Here is a 17,301-nt window from a genome sequence, read left to right on the forward strand (position 1 = left end):
CTTCTAACCATCCAACCACACATTGGTTCGTCGTTCCAATATATAAACTTGATAAGATAGCACCATTCGTGCAGGTTCGTCGAATCGCGATTACCCATTTCCGCTCCAATTTTTTCAAGGCGACTTTGACGAAGGTGCGCGCTCACCTACCGTTGCCAGTCCCAATCTCTCGACGCAAGCATCACGTAAAGCATGGCGTTAATAATCGGCACGCACGAAGTGAAACCAATTAACTCAATCGTCTCACACACGGAAGCATAGACAAGTCCACGAAATAAAGTGACAAACGCGACACCACATTAGGAAACACCAGTCAAATACACATCCCCGTTTACTTCTTCTCCATCCCCTATATACCAACACACCCTAGCTATGTACGTTCTACTTCTTCCACGCAACAATACGTTCTACTTCTTCCACGCAACAACACCACGTAGGGCCACCCACGGATCCATCCATCCTACGTCGCGATGCATCAACGAGCACTCCTCTCCGTCCTAGCAGCAACATGCTTGGTGCTGCACCAATTGACGGCGCCCGCGTCGGCGGCCGTGGCGACGTGCGCGCCCAAGGCGTGCGGGAACGTGACGATCCAGTACCCGTTCTGGCTCACGGACGCCGCCCAGCCGGCGCCCTGCGGCCCGTCGGCGTTCCAGGTGGACTGCCGCGCCGGCCGCGCCTCGCTGGCCCGCTCCTTCCGCGGCGGCTACAAGCTCCTCCGCGTCTCCTACGCCGACCGCACCGTGGTCGTGGCCAACGACAACGTCCAGACGGACGACGCCGGCTGCCCCGTGCCCAAGATCGACGTCTCCGCCAGCCTCAGTCTCGCGCCCTTCTCCGCCAGCGCCGCCAACCGCCAGCTCCTCTTCCTCTTCAACTGCACGCGTCCCGCCGCGGCAGGGTTCGTCGACGTCACGTGCCCCGGGACGGCGGCCGTGGTGCGACTCGACGCGCGGTACAACACCACCGACGCGAGGGCCGTGGCTGGTGGGTGTGACTATGCGGTGGTGCCGGTGGCCGGGTCGACGTCGCCGGGCGCCAGCGCCGGGGTGGAGTACCCGCGCCTGCTGAGGGAAGGGTACCTGCTGCAGTGGAGGGCGTCGGCCGGGGACTGCGGCGCGTGCGGCGCCAGCGGCGGCCAGTGCGGGTACGACTCCGACGCCGAGGCGTTCGCGTGCGTTTGCGCCGACGGATCATCCCGCCCGGCCAGATGCGGTAAGCACACGCCCTCCCGACTTATATATAACAAAATAACGTCTAGTGCAACCTTCAAAAATTTACCCTAAAAAGAAACCTTCAAAAATTCTAGTTTTATTTTAATTCATACTAGTATTTTCTAAAGTTTGACCAGTTTTATAGAAAAAATTACTAAATACAAACTATATGTTACTATAAATCTGATTGTCCACGGCTATTTTGTCCGAGTTTACGATTTTTTATCAAATATATACTATATATTACTAAATCTAATAATACTGAGGTTCTTTTAAATATGAATGTAATGACCTTTTTATGCAGCATAAACTATATTAAGAAATAATTATTAGTAAAAGTAAGAATTTCGATAGTCAAACTACACCTCATAGTTTGAAACAATGGTATTGGACATTGTATAAAGGTTATGTCAATTAATTTGGATAGGAGGAAGTGATATTTATTTTCACAATAAGTACTCTCTCAACTAGCTTCTCGGCTTGATATAGAGAAACATGTAGATCTGCCAACCGTGTAAACGAGGTTAACTAGAAGTAAAAGGAATAAATTTTGTCGTCTTGATGAAGAGAAACATGTAGATAGATCTGCCAAGATTCTAGTTCGAGAGTAACTAGAAGTAAAAGGTTTAAATTTTGTGTGAATTAGTTTCATTTTGAAGATCATAATTGTCACGAATTGCAAAACCTATGTGGTATTCTCTGAACTTTGAAGGGTGTTTGATCCGAGTATAACATAGATGCACGCATGAACGCGCAGCACCAGAAATACACGCTCCCACTTTGTGATTTTATAATTGCAGACACATCTAGATGGACGATGCAGTAATCACGGATGACTTGCTATCAAAGGACCCTGAAAGATGAGAGTTTTTTTTTCATAAATTCCACATAATTTGCACAAGTTATGGCAAAAGCTTCATATTTTAAAAATAGCCTTTTATTCTATGTTTGAGTCTACGTCACAACCAAAACTCCACCGTTTAGATATTGCCGGTAGACGCTCTCATCCTACCATTGCCACTTCAACAACCCCATGGGTGGGCATCAACATGGGCATAGGATGCTTACATGTGGGTCCTACTAGTTAGTCTAATGGTTGTATCTAAAACATCAAGTTTTTTTAGAACACCAAATTACCGCGGAGTCCTGCGGAGTATAGTTTATGCATTAGCATGGAGTTTGAACTGAAAAAGGAAACACCATTTTCTATGTCTAAGTCAATAATTACACATATATAATTTCTAAGTTGCATAACAAATAAATTGTTACTGGACAAAAAAACCGAATCAAGATTATCAATATAGAAAATGAAGATTTCTTGCTCCATTTAGACCCTCCCAGATAAAAAACATTTGAGCGAGTCAACTTGTCACGTGCAATTGGTAGCTGGCTAAACTTTTAGGACAAGGTTCCTCCGGTTGACCAGCAACAGTAGCCGTGCTACCGAAACGACGTGCTGATCTAAAACACAAAAACAGTATTCTGGCCAAACAGCCAATGGGTTCCGTGTTAGGTCCTACCTAAAACCGTAAGTATACTCTAGCCGCAAGTAGCCGGAACTCCACGTCCTCCTCCTCGGCAGCTAGCATGTGTCTACATGCTCCGAGCATGCATCGCAAAGTACATACGTACGTACATAAGGTTCAAGTCAATCAACTCAACTAACGACGTACGCTTCGAATATGAACTCCACGTCCTCCTCCTCGGCAGCTAGCATGTGTCCGGAAAGATGACCGTGATTTGTTTCGAATATTGTGACCGTCGTTTCTTGGTGCATGCCTATGTGTCGTGTGAACTCAAGGACAACTAATCAATCTAGCTCATATGGTTAACTTTCTTGTGGTCCAACCTGTTCGCCGGGGTTTAAGGGCTACTAGACTTAGCATGGTGATCACATTTTGGTACATTTATGATGGATTTTTCAGAAAAAATTTACCCACGTTCGTTAGTACATAAATTACGTAGCTAATTATACATAAGTCTAGCAAGCATTGCTCGTATGGTGTGCCCATCCACATCGCGACGTCCTTGATGACTTCGTCAAATTTGAGATTTGCTGGTTCAGTCTTTCGAATGTGTTCATTGAGATAGTGTATGCGTGTATGTATTCATAAAGATGCAATGCTTTACATAAAACTAGCGTTTGTCTGCGTGCACCGAGCATGCATCGTAAAGTACATGCACAGGGTTGAACTCAACTAACCACACGCACGTGTCTGGAGTATGACCGTGACTTGCATGCTTTGAATATTGTGGTCGTTTCGTCATGCATGCCTACGTGTCGTGTGAACAGAACGGCAACTAATCAAGCTTAGCGCGTTCGATCTACCGTCCGATTTCTTGTCCCGGCCGGTAAGATTTCTTGTCGAACCGATCCATTCAACTAGCCAGTCGTCGTTTAACAGTTCTTACCTAATCGGTGACGCAGCTAGGCCTGCCAAGTAGTCCGACAAATGCATGTATGTCCTTAGCACAGTACAAATGTATCACTATCAGATTAATTAGTCTCCCATCGGGACCTACTTCATTGATTAGTCTGGCAAATACTTATATAATTTGGTCACTTGCTTTGTTCATGCCTTGATGGCATTGTGCATGCTCATGTATATTGACTTTTTCCTTGTATGCAGATGGGAAGAAATCCAGCAACAAGGTCATCCTGATAGGTACGTACCTACTCCCTCCGTTCCGAATTACTTGTTATAGGTATGGATGTATCTAGATGTATTTTAGTTTTAGATACATCCATTTCCGTGACGAGTAATTTGGAACGGAGGGAGTAGCTTCAAGTGTGTGTAAGCAAGAAAGCATGTGCTTGAACAACCATCAACTACTACCACATCATATTTGTAACATCGGTCTCAGACCTCTTGCAATGTATAGATGGAGTCTTAGCAACTAAACTCTTCAATGTGTATCTCATTTAATTAGTTATAGACTGTAACTTATGACGTTTCTAGCATCTAACATAGTTTCTTCTCGGGGTCATCAAACTTCTCTCTATTCTTGATTACCTTGTCACGTCAATTTGCCTACTTGACACAGTCTTGACACCAGGAAGGGCCTTATCATATTGTGCTGGGAATTAGTAATAATTTTTGGTTAGTTTGCATAGTACATATACTCAAGTTTAATTTTGTCATAATTTCAGCATCACTGTCCGCCACAACTTGCTTGATCCTGCTGGTGTGCCTCGTCATGGCCTTGAAATTTCATCGACAAATCCGCAGCATGAGTTTTGTATCCAACATCATGGACAAAAACATCAAAGCTGACAATGCAAACGTTGAGAAGCTGCTCAAGAAGTACGGCTCCCTGGCTCCCCGGAGGTACAGGTACTCGGAGCTTAAGAAGATAACCAGCAATTTCAAGCAGAAGCTCGGCGAAGGCGGCTACGGTGCGGTGTTCCTCGGTACTCTGGGTGATCGAAGGGCGGTTGCCGTCAAGTTCCTGCACCACTCCAGGCCCAACGGCGAGGATTTCCTCAACGAGGTGATCAGCATTGGCCGGACGTCCCACGTCAACATCGTCACCTTGCTCGGGTTCTGCCTCGAGGGCTCCAAGCGCGCCCTCGTCTACGAGCACATGCCCAATGGCTCCCTCGACAGGTACATCTACTCATCACCGGCGTCGAAGCCGGAGTCCCCGGTGACAAGACTCGAGTGGGAGACGCTTCAGGAGATTGCGGCGGGGGTGGCACGGGGGCTGGAGTACCTGCATGAGGGGTGCAACACGCGCATCATCCACTTCGACGTGAAGCCGCACAACGTGCTGCTGGATGAAGCGTTCCGGCCCAAGGTGGCCGACTTCGGCATGGCCAAGCTGTGCGACCCCATGGAGAGCATCCTCTCCATGGCCGACGCCAGGGGCACCGTGGGGTTCATCGCGCCGGAGGTCTTCTCCCGGGGGTTTGGGGTTGTGTCCGCCAAGTCCGACGTGTACAGCTACGGGATGCTGCTGCTGGAGATGGTCGGGGGCCGGAGCAACGTCAAGGCCTACGCCGCCGCCAAGGAGACCGACATGTTCTTCCCGCTCTGGATCTACGACCACCTGCTTGGCGACGGCGGCGTGCTGGTCGCGCGACAGGAGGGTGGAGGCGACGCCGAGGAGGAGACCATCGCGAGGAAAATGGCGTTGGTCGGGCTGTGGTGCATACAGACCGTTCCGGCGAACCGGCCGTCGATGGCCAAGGTGCTGGAGATGCTGGAGAGGAGCATCGACGAGCTGGCCATGCCGCCGAGGCCGTACCACCCTTCTTCTCCTTCCAACTCTCCTTCTCTGTCGCACTCACTGCCGTCGAGCTATCCATCTTCTGCATCGGGCTTCACTCAAGGGTATGCATCTCAGCCGTATCAAGTTACTACTCCCTCTGTTCACTTTTGTAAGAGGTTCTAGACAGCTGAAATTGAACTGTTTTGGCAGTTGTCTTAAATCTCTAAATATCTTACAAAAGTGAATGGAGGAAGTAGTACTTATTACTATAAAAAAAGTTTCACTGCATGCTTTCTAGATATTTAATTTCAAACAGAGCAAAAGTATGTTTAGCATTGAAAATCGTCAATACTATTAGGATGTTTGATCACTTATGAAATTTGATGAACTACAATATATGTTTCTTTCGACCAGATCAAGATCGTTTACAACAGAGAGCACAAAATAACAAAAAGACTCTGTTGTACAGTCAGCAGAAAAAGAAGCAGGGATGTCCCGCGAGCAAAGTCAACGTTAGACGTTCGTAACCATGTCCTGTGATGCATGGAGGGGCGATGGACAACAGCAATACTACCGAGCGATGTCCGCATCTCCGTGCGTATCGCTACGTATATAGGTCCAATTATTATTGAAGCCTGAAGGAATATGTGATTTGTCCTTTAAATAGTTAATACCCCATATGTGAGAAATACATAGACAACTTGTTTACACAGATGACATGTATAATTGTACTTAATGGTGGTTTACCAGTATTAATCAACTAAATTATGAGAGATTTGTGTTTTTTCACCTTCTATATCATCATATGGCTTAGGCCATGCACAAAAGGGCACATGTTTCATTAGCAAGCTCCTCTCCATGTCTGGTGCATCGTTTTTTAGAGCATTATGAGGTTTGGGATTATCCTCATTATCAAAACTAGCAAAAGAGCCCGGGATAGAAAATAACCACTTAACCCAATAACCATGACTCAAGACCTTAATAGGTCCACGTCCTTTATTTTCACATGGCATCGTATTTGTGTTGCTGACAGTGGCCTCAGTGCTCACACAACAAAAACATGTTTGAATATGGTCAGTCATTAGGCCTCTCTCTCTCTCTCTGAATAAGATGAGAAATATGTTGTTTTTTCTCGTGAAATTTTTCAGAGGTGTGCATTCATGGTTATCGATATTTTCTTTCCTCTCATTCTGATTTTAATGGGCGTTTATTTGCAATTGGGATTGCCGCCAGTACGAATGAAATACGCGGGAGTTTTTCTTTTGTGGTGCTCCATGGGACTTAGTTAGGGTTTATAACTTGGCACGGACTTGGGCTGATATTGCTTGTGTGGACCATCAACATTGCAGTATGCCTGAAGATATATGTCCAAGCTTTTGATTCTAATAATACATATGTTGAAGCTTTTGCATACGGATGGGTACCTACTGATGGAGTTCTTTTTCAGTTTAACAGAAAACAGTTTTTTTCTAACAGAAAAAACCAAATGTTATTTGGTTTTCAGATGTGGGAACTGAAAGAAGAACCTGAAAAAACAAAAAAAAAATGCTTGGTTTTTTCAGTTTTTGCTTTACGGTTTGGTTTTGCACAATGTCACCACACTTGAGGCAGTTCCGCATATGCCCGCGATGAAATAAAATAAAGACGCAACCAGATGAAAATAAAAGAAAGACACAACCAGATGAAAATAATATAGACGCAACCATCAGTCGTCACATGCAGACACCCATTAACATAAGTGTGACATGCCCTGGAATTCCAGTATCATAAGTACAAACTTGGGGGAGCTTTGCCGGAGACGGGACATGCATTTGACCAACACAAACCTCCGCGTGGTTCTCCTCTTTTCACATGCATGGCCCCCCTCTACTCTCTCTTCATCCAACTGGATTAATTTGTGAATAGTGTTGGATGATTCTCTCCGGCATAATATTCACGGATCACATCATGGTCCTCCTCTCTTCACATGCATGGCCCCCTCTACTCTTTTAGTCAGTGTTGGACATGCCCTTACTTGTCATACGGTGAATGAATATATATACTAACGGACTCTGCCACTTTTAAGTCATGAGGTGTATTTTGAGCGTTATGTTGATGAGTTCCACCATGCAGATCATTAGAATGAAAGAGTTGTCAGAGTCGGAGGCAAAGTTGGAAGCAACATCCATCTCAGTGCTAGGCTCCATAAATCGATCTCCACATTGATGGATCCTGGCGAGTGCAGAGGGGTATCCTAACATGCAATTCAAGCTGATCTCGCCCCAGTATTAGCCTCCGAATGATGGGACCTTATTGTATTATTGGAGATCCAAACCTAAGTTAGGATAATATTTGATATAGATTACAAATCAGAAGTATTATGCGGGATTTATTTGTTCGAGACAACCAAATTTGTATCTTGAAAATTCAGTTTTTCTTCCAGCCAATATCAACCGTGCTTGATGATCTTATAAAGTTTTATAAGGTTCGCCAGGAAACGGCTTGTGGCGAACGTTTGTCAGATATGATTTATGGATACATGCATTGCATTGATACGTTGCCCCTCTCTCTCACGCACACACGCACCCTCACGAGTCGCGACTCTCCCGAGTCCTCTCGCACCCACCATCTATCTGTAGGTAGACGCCACACACATATATGCTCTTCACATCCTACCGTCAGAACTTCTAAAAAAAAGACGTCACACACCTTTTTTTTACTCATACATCACACACTAATACTGCTACTATTGTGGCGAACGTTTTTTGGACGTAGTACATTGTACTGTCACGAAGAGAAGCGGTGCACACACGCACTGTGTAATGTTGAATTATGTTCTATAAAGATTTATTGCGAATAGTCATGCTAATATACCCCATGATATGGCATTGTTATTGTTTTAGCAAACCTGCACTGATATTAGCTTAGCTACTTAACATCACAGTTTCCTTTATTGGAGCCTTGGAGTAGTATATGCACATTGTGCACCTGCACCTCTTGCCAACAATATCAGCCTCCAAATTGCATTCCTTGTCCTCAGGGCACGTAAGGATTCGGTGACAATCTTCCTGACAACCACCAATCAAATACCCACCAAACTTCTTCAGGTATTTGACCGTACAAGTTGGTTCCGTATCCGCATCTGCAAAATATTACCAACAAGAAGAAATACAAATCATGAAAAGAACAATTTTGTTGATTGGGTTGATGTAACATTCTTGGAGGAACTGATTAAACGTACTTGATGCTAGCACGAGAAAGGCGAGTGTTAGGAGTAGCGCCAAAGCTGCAATCTTCATCCTAACTTGTATGTGGCGTTGATAGGAAAGCGACTACTACTTGTGAGCCTTGAGGAAGACAAAATGAGAGGGCAATCCTTTTTATAGTAGGTTTGATATTAATGCTCATTATTGTAATACAAAAATAGCACGAAAGCAAAGGCTGGATAAGTTCTGTTGTACTAAAAGCAATTAAGTGGACTTTATGATAAGATATTTACTCACGCTTTCTAGAAGGGCAAGGAAACGAAATTATGAGATTGCATCTTTCACCAGACGTTTTCACATGAAAAAGATAAATAAAATAAGAGCATACAATGTATGGCTTTCCCAAGGGGCGATTGGCTATGTTGCTACAGTATGCAGCAGGAAAGCAACAAGAAAGTCGCTCCTCGCGCTCACCCAATTTCCCACTCCAAGAAATGAGGCACAATATTTCAGGAACGACCCAAGTCTCTTGGTTGAAGAAAAGGAGAAACATCAATAAACTGATGAAGGAAAAATACACCAGAAGGAATAAAAATTATCTTTTCTAGTACAAAGAGACATTAATTAAGATCACCACGAGCAACATCAAGAAGAAGGGGAAGCAATGTTCGACGAGAAAGAACTTCCTTGACGAAACGAGGCGGCGGCAGTTCCCTGAAGATGGAATAAGGTCCTCTCTGCCTAGCCTCGTCCCGACGGTGTGTACCATCATCAGTGGGCGTGTAGAGGTGTGTCTCCGGTGGATCTGTCTTTAGGGAATTTGCTTGGATCTGGTCGTAGTTCATCTACGTTCATGTATTTTCACGTTGGATCCTTCTGATCTACGCTACTCTTCATCGGCGGCGGTTGTTGTTCTGCTGCGATGGTCCTATGAGGCCTTACCACGACAACTTCTCAACTGTTTACTATATTAAATTTGCCCGGCTCTGGCGAGGGAGGGGCAGTGACGGCGGCGCGCCTTCGGCAAGCTTCAGTGCTTGTAGTCGTCGCTAGGTGGTTTACGGATCTAGATGCAATTTTTATTATTTCTAGTGTTCGTTGTATTGCGATGATTGAAGATGAATAGAATGGAAGGTTTCTCGCAAAAAATAAGAACTTCCCCGACACGGACGACGAGGCTGCACCACCACCGAGGGAGTGAATTGCAAAAACCATAGACACTGAAGGCTAGGGTTACAGAAACCACACTTTTATGGAATTATGCCAAAAATCACCACTTCAGTGGCTTTGGCCGTTTTGAGCACAATTATGACATGTGGGCTTGCATGTGGGTCCCGCTAGACAGGGTGACATGCCAAAAATGAAGCCTATTACATCCGGATAAAATTTTATTTTACAAAAAGACCCCTGGAAAAAGCAACTGGGTCCTTGGCACTCAAAAGAAAGCAATTGGGACACCCATCCCCACCAGTCCGGTGGGATTGCTCCGGTGCGCGGTCGAACCCGCCGCCGCTTGCTTCCGTGCTGCGACTGCTCACGTATGCCGCCGCCTGCTCGTGCCCGTGCTGCGCCTGCTAGCGTCTGCCACTGCCTGCTCGTGTCCTCCGCCGCATGCTCGCGCCCATGCGTTGCCGCTGCCGTGCGTCCGCTTGCTCCGATGCTCGTCCGTCCACAGTGGGCAGCAACCGTAGGCGCACAGAGGAGATCCTCTACCCCATGCGTGTCTCGCCCTGGACCTGCTCGAGCAGCGCTGCCGACAAGCGGGGGCCGAGGTCGAGCCGTCGTCGCGCTGCGCACAAGCCGACAAGTTTGCCTGGGGAGCAAGCCTCCCAATCACGAGCACAAACACCCAATGCCACACCCCGCGTCGGAGCCGCCCATACCATCTCCGGCCACCGCGCCACCAATGCCCATATAGCTTCGGTCTCTCTGGGGGTGAAGTTTGTTTCTTTGTGGAGGTGGCGTGGGGGTGGAGTTCAAGCGCACCGGCTCCTCCACCTTTGTCTTCACTTTATTTGAAAAAAGATGACTCCTCTTAGGCTTTTTTACACTTTAGTCTTTGCTATTCTGTTTATTTTGTGATTCGTTAGGTCGTGCCACGTTACCCTATTCAACGTGTCTAACCTTTCATAAACAAGCTTAAATCGACTGAATCTGGCGAGCAAGGAGTGTGCTTTGTGGGAATCGAACCCACAGGATCCACCTCTAGTAGAGAAGCCGCTAACCACTGTGGTAAGTTAATAGTTATGACATAATACTTCTTTCCTCCACATTATTGAAATATAACGCTAATTAAAAAACATCCGTTTCAGATCTGATTTTTTTTTTCAGTTTGGCCTTTCTCTTTGGATTTTTTTTCAATTTTCATTTTTCCATATTTCTTTCAATTTTTGTTTTCTTTTCTTAATTTGTAGTCATTTTTAAAAATTCATTAACTATTTCAAACTAGTAAGGTACACGTGCATTGCACACATGAGATTTGGTAATCAAATTATGAATAAATACCACACTATAGCATGTAAGCTTTGAGTCATATATGCATGATGTAGATGTTCGTTTAATTTTTATAGTTCATCTCATCCAAAATCAATTAGTTTTATAAAAAAATCTAAATCTATTTTAAGATTCATGGAATTGTGCGTTGTAAAGGTAAAAACAAAAAGTGACAATTTATTTAGAAAAAAAGTTTGGGCAATTAAGATATGGAAGGTTCTAGAGAAAAAAGCTTGTGTGTTTGAGGTTTGTGCATTATGCTTAAATTCAACCATGGAGTCTTTTAAATTGTACATGCATGTGGCAGAATCTGGTGGAATGTAGATGATATCCAACGGCCAGTAGTGCTCAGATTTGCCATCTCTGTACCGTCGGATTGGCTTCATCCAACGACCAACTTTCAAAGTTATTCGCACACTATATAGGCGTATAGATTTATGATTTGTTTTTTCTAATGAGCTTTTTCCAAACTCATGAACTTTTTTCAAATTCATGATTTTTTTAGTCTGTGGTTTTTATTTCAAATTCATGAACTTTTTTTAGTCTATGGTTTTATTTCAAATTTGTGACTGTATTTTTAAATTCATGAGCACATGGAACTTTTTTCAGTGCTTTCATGCTTGCAACCAAACACACCGTGTACGACCTATTATGTTCGGGTAGGCCGGAAGTGCATGTCTCGAACCATATTTTTTCACCTCCTCTGGACGTACCCAAATTTTTCCCGCACCTTGGCATCACCATGCCAGCATATAGGCCAAGTTTCATTGGTTCCGACATTTTGTTCATTTTCTAGGTTTTCCCACTGAAAAACACCTAATACACAGGTCGGACGTGACGCAACGTGCATTCGCTGTCCGAATTCGATCAAATTTTGCGTGAGGGACAACCTTGGGAATGTCCAACCGCTGACAAAATTTGGTGTCATTTCATGCTTGCAACCAAACACACGGTGTACACCCTGGTACGTTCGGGTAGGCCGGAAGGACAAGTCTCGAACCATTTTTCTTTTCACCTCCTCCAAACGCACCCAAAAAATTTCCACACCTTGGCATCACCAGGACCAACATGCATGCCAAGTTTCATTGGTTCTGACATACTATATTTTTTCTAGGCTTTTCCGATGAAAAAACACTAAAATACATGCCGGACGTGACGTAACATGCGATCGGTGTCCGAATTCATTCAAATTTTGCATGGGGGACAACCTTAGACATGCCCAACCTCTGGCAAAATTTAGTATGATTTCATACTTGCAACCAAACACACAGTGTACAATCTTGTACGTTTTGGTAGGCCAGAAGGGCAAGTCTCAAACCACTTTTTATTTCACTTCCTCCAAACGCAACTAATTTTTTTTCACACCTTGGCATCACCATGGCCAGCATGTATGCCAAGTTTCGTAGGTACCAGACATTCTATGCTTTTTCTAGAGTTTCCCCGGTGAAAAAACCCATAAACACATGCCGAACGTGACACAACGTGCGTTTGATGTCTGAATTCGTTCAAGTTTTGCGTGGGGGGCAACCTTTGGCATGCCCAACCGCTCGCAACATTTGGTGTCATTTCATGCTTGCAATCAAACACACCGTGTACAACCTGGCACGTTCGGTTAGGCCGAAAGGGCAAGTCTTGAACAATTATTTTTCACCAAATACACCATTTTCAACCGGGACCGTTTAGGTTTGTCGGTAAGGCAAATCTTGAAGAACTTTTTTTCACCTTCACCAAATGTACCCATTTTTTTTCACACAATGGCATCACCATGGCCAGTACGCATGCCAAGTTCTGTTCTTTTCTGGCATTCTAAAACATAAGTCACACGTGACGCAACGTGCGTTCGGTGTCTGAATTTGTTGATTTTTTGCGAGGGGGACTGCCATGGGCATGCCCACATGAAGAGAAAAAATGGTATCATTTTGTGCATGGCAACGAATACACCATGTTCAACCGGGACCGTCCGGGTCTGCCGGTAGGGCAAGTCTCGAAGCACTTCTTTTTTCAACTCCGCCACACATACCCAAATTTTTTCCACACAATGGCATCGCCATGGCCAACGTGCATGCCAAATTTCTTTCATTTCTGGCATTCTATGCATTTTCTACGGTTTTCCCAATGAAAAACCCCTAAAACACAGGACGAACGTGGCGCGACGTGTGTTTGGTGTCTAAATTCATTCAATTTTTGCGTGGGGGACGGCCATGAACGTGCCGACACGCTGGGAAAATTTGACATCATTCCGTGCATCCCAACAAATACACCATGTTGAACCGTGACCATTCGGGTCTGCTGGTAGAGCAAGTCTCGAAGCACTTTTTTTTCACCTCCACAAAATGTATCCGAATCTTTTCCACATAATGGCATCACCATGGGCAGCATGCATGTTAAGTTTCGTTCATTTATGACATTCTATGCATTTTCTAAGGGTTTTTTGGTAAATAAACCATAAAACACAGGCCGAATGTGCCGCAACTGTTGAAAATATGCCCTAGAGGCAATAATAAAATGGTTATTATTGTATTTCCTTGTTCATGATAATTGTCTATTGTTCATGCTATAATTGTATTAACTGGAAACTGTAATACATGTGTGAATACATAGACCACAACATGTCCCTAGTAAGCCTCTAGTTGACTAGCTCGTTGATCAATAGATGGTTATGGTTTCCTGACCATGGACATTGGATGTCATTGATAACGGGATCACATCATTAGGAGAATGATGTGATGGACAAGACCCAATCCTAAGCATAGCACAAGATCGTGTAGTTTGTTTGCTAAGAGCTTTTCTAATGTCAAGTATCATTTCCTTAGACCATGAGATTGTGCAACTCCCGGATACCGTAGGAATGCTTTGGGTGTACCAAACGTCACAACGTAACTGGGTGACTATAAAGGTGCACTACAGGGTATCTCCGAAAGTGTCTGTTGGGTTGGCACGAATAGAGACTGGGATTTGTCACTCCGTATGATGGAGAGATATCTCTGGGCCCACTCAGTAATGCATCATCATAATGAGCTCAATGTGACTAAGGAGTTAGCCACGGGATCATGCGTTACGGAATGAGTAAAGAGACTTGCCGGTAACGAGATTGAACGAGGTATTGGGATACCGACGATCGAATCTCGAGCAAGTAACATACCGATGGACAAAGGGAATTGTATACGGGATTGATTGAATCCCCGACATTGTGGTTCATCCGATGAGATCATCGTGGAACATGTGGGAGCCGATATGGGTATCCAGATCCCGCTATTGGTTATTGGCCGGAGAGGTGTCTCGATCATGTCTGCATGGTTCCCGAACCCGTAGGGTCTACACACTTAAGGTTCGGTGACGCTAGAGTTGTTATGGGAAATAGTATGTGGTTACTGAAGGTAGTTCGGAGTCCCGGATGTGATCCCGGACGTCATGAGCAGTTCCGGAATGGTCCGGCGGTGAAGATCGATATATTGGACGAAGGGTGTTGGAGTCCGGAAGTGTTCCCGGGGTACCAGGCTATGGCCAGCATGACCGAAAGGTGTTTCGGGAGCCCCGACAAGTGTTGGAGGGCCTCATGGGCCAAAGGGGAAGGGGTAAACCAGCCCACTAAGGGGTGGTGCGGCCCCCACACCCTTTCCCACGTTACTTGGGGAGGTGGGGCGCCTCCACCTGGCTTGGGAGGCAAACCTCCACCTGCTTGGCTTGGGGGGCAAGTCTCCCTAGGATTTTCCCTAGGGAGATCCAATCTGCTTGGCCGCCGCCCCCTAGGGGAAACCCTAGGGCACCTTCCCCTCTCCCCTTGCCCCTATATATAGTGGAGGGGTGGGAGGGCAGCCGTACCTTTCCCAAGGCGCAGCCCTCTCCTCCTCCAACTCCTCCTCCTCCTCCGTAGTGCTTAGCGAAGCTCTGCCGGAGAACCACGAGCTCCATTGCCACCACGCCGTCGTGCTGCTGGAGTTCTCCCTCAACTTCTCCTCTCCCCTTGCTGGATCAAAAAGGAGGAGACGTCCCCGGGCTGTACGTGTGTTGAACGCGGAGGCGCCGTCCGTTCGGCGCTAGATCGGATCTTCCGCGATTTGAGTCGCTGCGAGTACGACTCCATCAACCGCGTTCTTGTAACGCTTCCGCTTAGCGATCTTCAAGGGTATGAAGATGCACTCCCTCTCTCTCGTTGCTAGCATCTCCTAGATTGATCTTGGTGACACGTAGGAAAATTTGGAATTATTACTACGTTTCCCAACAGCAACATGTTCGGTGTCCGAATTCATTCATTTTTGTGTGAGAGTGGAGCTGCTCCGGTGTTGCGCCAGGCCCAACGTTGCATATCCGTCGGCAACGATGTGCCACTCCTTCAGCAGCCGCGCCAGACGGTGGAACGAGTAGTCCGAAGCGGCTCAACTCCGCATGCGGCCACGACAGAGTCGACGGACAAGATCGGCTGTCGGATCCGGAGCTCGCCATCGAGAAGAGTAGGGGCGACGGGGGTCTGAGAACGAGGAGGTGGGGCGGCGTGTGACTGCTGGCTGGCCCCGGCTTCTGATAGCCGGGGGATGCGCGGGGGGGGGGGGGGGGGGGGGGTGGTGGTGGGTGGGGGTGTGGAAGGCAACGCGACGACTTAATGGCGGGGCGGGCGAGGCAGCATGCGGCAACAAAAGTGGCACGGCTGGCGAGACGACAGCGATAGGCGGCAGGGGTGCAGCCGTGATTGTCGGCCGGTCATGTTGAACCGTCCCACGCACCGGGCGTGTCACGCAACAGAAATATCGTGACCCGGCGTGGAAGAAAGTAGAAACTAAATGGAGGCTGCCCCACGGATGAAAATCGAAATGCCTAAAATTTGTCACCACTCACCCTCCCGCCCCAATGGCTAGTACAAATTTGCTAATACACCACGAGCAACACAAGTTCGACTCTGCATGTCTCACTTTATATTTTACTTCCTGAAAAACAAATCACGCCACCCCACCTGATAAAAATTAAAACGTCTAAAATTGTCACAACTAACCTTCCCTCTGTAATTGCTAGTACGAATGTGTTAATACGCCATGGGCAACAGGTCAAAAGTTCGATTCTGCATTGTATCTGGTCGAAGCGAATTCAGACCATCCCATTGATCTGGTCGAAGCGAAGGAGAGCCTCTCTTCTCGGCCACAAATTCCCATGCTTTCCCTGTACCAAGGACACTGAGTGAGAATGTGTAAGGATGTTTCGAGGCTTCGGCGACAGACTAGACAAACATAATCGTTTGTCTAACCACGACGCATTGTTCGTGAGGATTCGACCAAGAGCAGCCGTCCACAAAAAGAAGCGGCATTTTTCAGAAGCCCAGCCGCTCCAAATGATGTTGGTAATGTCCGTCGGAACCGCCCCATAGAATTGTAAGCGCAGGCGGTGTAGTTTATGTTAGAATAAATCCAAGGCATACCGTCAATAATCCGAGGACCAAGCAATCACACGAGCACGACACCGAGATTCGTTAACAAGGTTCATCGATATGGCTACATCCCCGGGGCCTGACTATGGGCGCTCCTTCCTGTAACACCGTCACAATGCCGCACACCGGCCACCCGGGCGCCGGCACACGCCGCCGGCTCCCCCTTGCGCGCCTGTGCTATTATGTTGGCATAGGTTACATCGTGTGTCTATCCCCGCTATATATGAGAGGCCTAGGATACAAGTATCCTAATAGGACACGACTCCATATCCTATATAAACACAATACAGCTACAAGTCCAACTGTAACCTACCTTGTACACTATATTCGACACAACTCCAACAAACTCCACCTTGGCGAATATACTCCATCACCCTGGATTTGTCCATGCGTCAAACTTCCATGTACATTGGACTTGAGCTTGTCTCATGAGTATCGCTGCTACTCGGAAGACTCCATATGACTCCACCTGCAACTTGTAGTCCCTTCTTTTCTTAACCACAGTCAACACTCGAGCAAAATTAAGTTTCTTGTTACTCAATGTGTGCTCCCAACTTCCAGAGTAACCGCCAACGCCATCACACACTGATTACTGACCTGCGTGAAAGTGAACAACTCACATATTGGGTGTCACACATAAGAGTTATCTGAACTCAACATCACCGCTCCTTTCTTGACCGCCTGTCTGAAACATGAAGGAATTTCACCGTTGCTTGTAGTCATCCCGAGTCAAATCCGCAGTTGTCTCACCACATGTATGACCACCAGAGCCCTGGTCCGT

General features: G+C 46.3%; 1 protein-coding gene and 1 long non-coding RNA gene across 3 annotated transcripts; one reads left to right on the forward strand and one right to left on the reverse strand.

The window, feature by feature from the left end:
- Positions 1-264: 264 nt before the first annotated feature.
- On the forward strand, positions 265-7,111 carry LOC109768902 (LEAF RUST 10 DISEASE-RESISTANCE LOCUS RECEPTOR-LIKE PROTEIN KINASE-like 2.4). 2 transcript variants are annotated; one of them, XM_020327636.4, is made up of 4 exons: positions 273-1,215; positions 3,845-3,880; positions 4,366-5,548; positions 5,841-7,111. In XM_020327636.4, exons 1-4 carry the CDS (start codon positions 471-473, stop codon positions 5,872-5,874), a joined length of 1,998 nt encoding a protein of 665 aa, XP_020183225.1. In that variant the 5' UTR covers positions 273-470; the 3' UTR covers positions 5,875-7,111. The 2 variants fall into 2 exon arrangements, with proteins under 2 accessions (XP_073365964.1, XP_020183225.1); XM_073509863.1 differs by lacking the exon at positions 5,841-7,111 and having other exon boundaries at positions 265-1,215; positions 4,366-5,831.
- A 1,114-nt stretch (positions 7,112-8,225) lies between these two features.
- On the reverse strand, positions 8,226-8,758 carry LOC120976373 (uncharacterized). The gene is made up of 2 exons (XR_005771700.2): positions 8,647-8,758; positions 8,226-8,547 (listed from the first exon to the last, which is right to left on the reverse strand). It is a non-coding gene; the product is annotated as an uncharacterized lncRNA (long non-coding RNA).
- Between the last annotated feature and the right edge of the window lie 8,543 nt (positions 8,759-17,301).

The sequence above is a fragment of the Aegilops tauschii genome, chromosome 3, assembly GCF_002575655.3.
Source record: "Aegilops tauschii subsp. strangulata cultivar AL8/78 chromosome 3, Aet v6.0, whole genome shotgun sequence".
Lineage (NCBI taxonomy): Eukaryota > Viridiplantae > Streptophyta > Magnoliopsida > Poales > Poaceae > Aegilops > Aegilops tauschii.

Coding starts and splice junctions, on each gene's coding strand:
- LOC109768902 (XM_073509863.1), top strand. CDS start 471: ATGCATCAACGAGCACTCCTCTCCGTCCTAGCAGCAACATGCTTGGTG. Junction 1,216..3,844: donor ATCCCGCCCGGCCAGATGCG/GTAAGCACACGC, acceptor CCTTGTATGCAG/ATGGGAAGAAATCCAGCAAC. Junction 3,881..4,365: donor CAACAAGGTCATCCTGATAG/GTACGTACCTAC, acceptor TCATAATTTCAG/CATCACTGTCCGCCACAACT.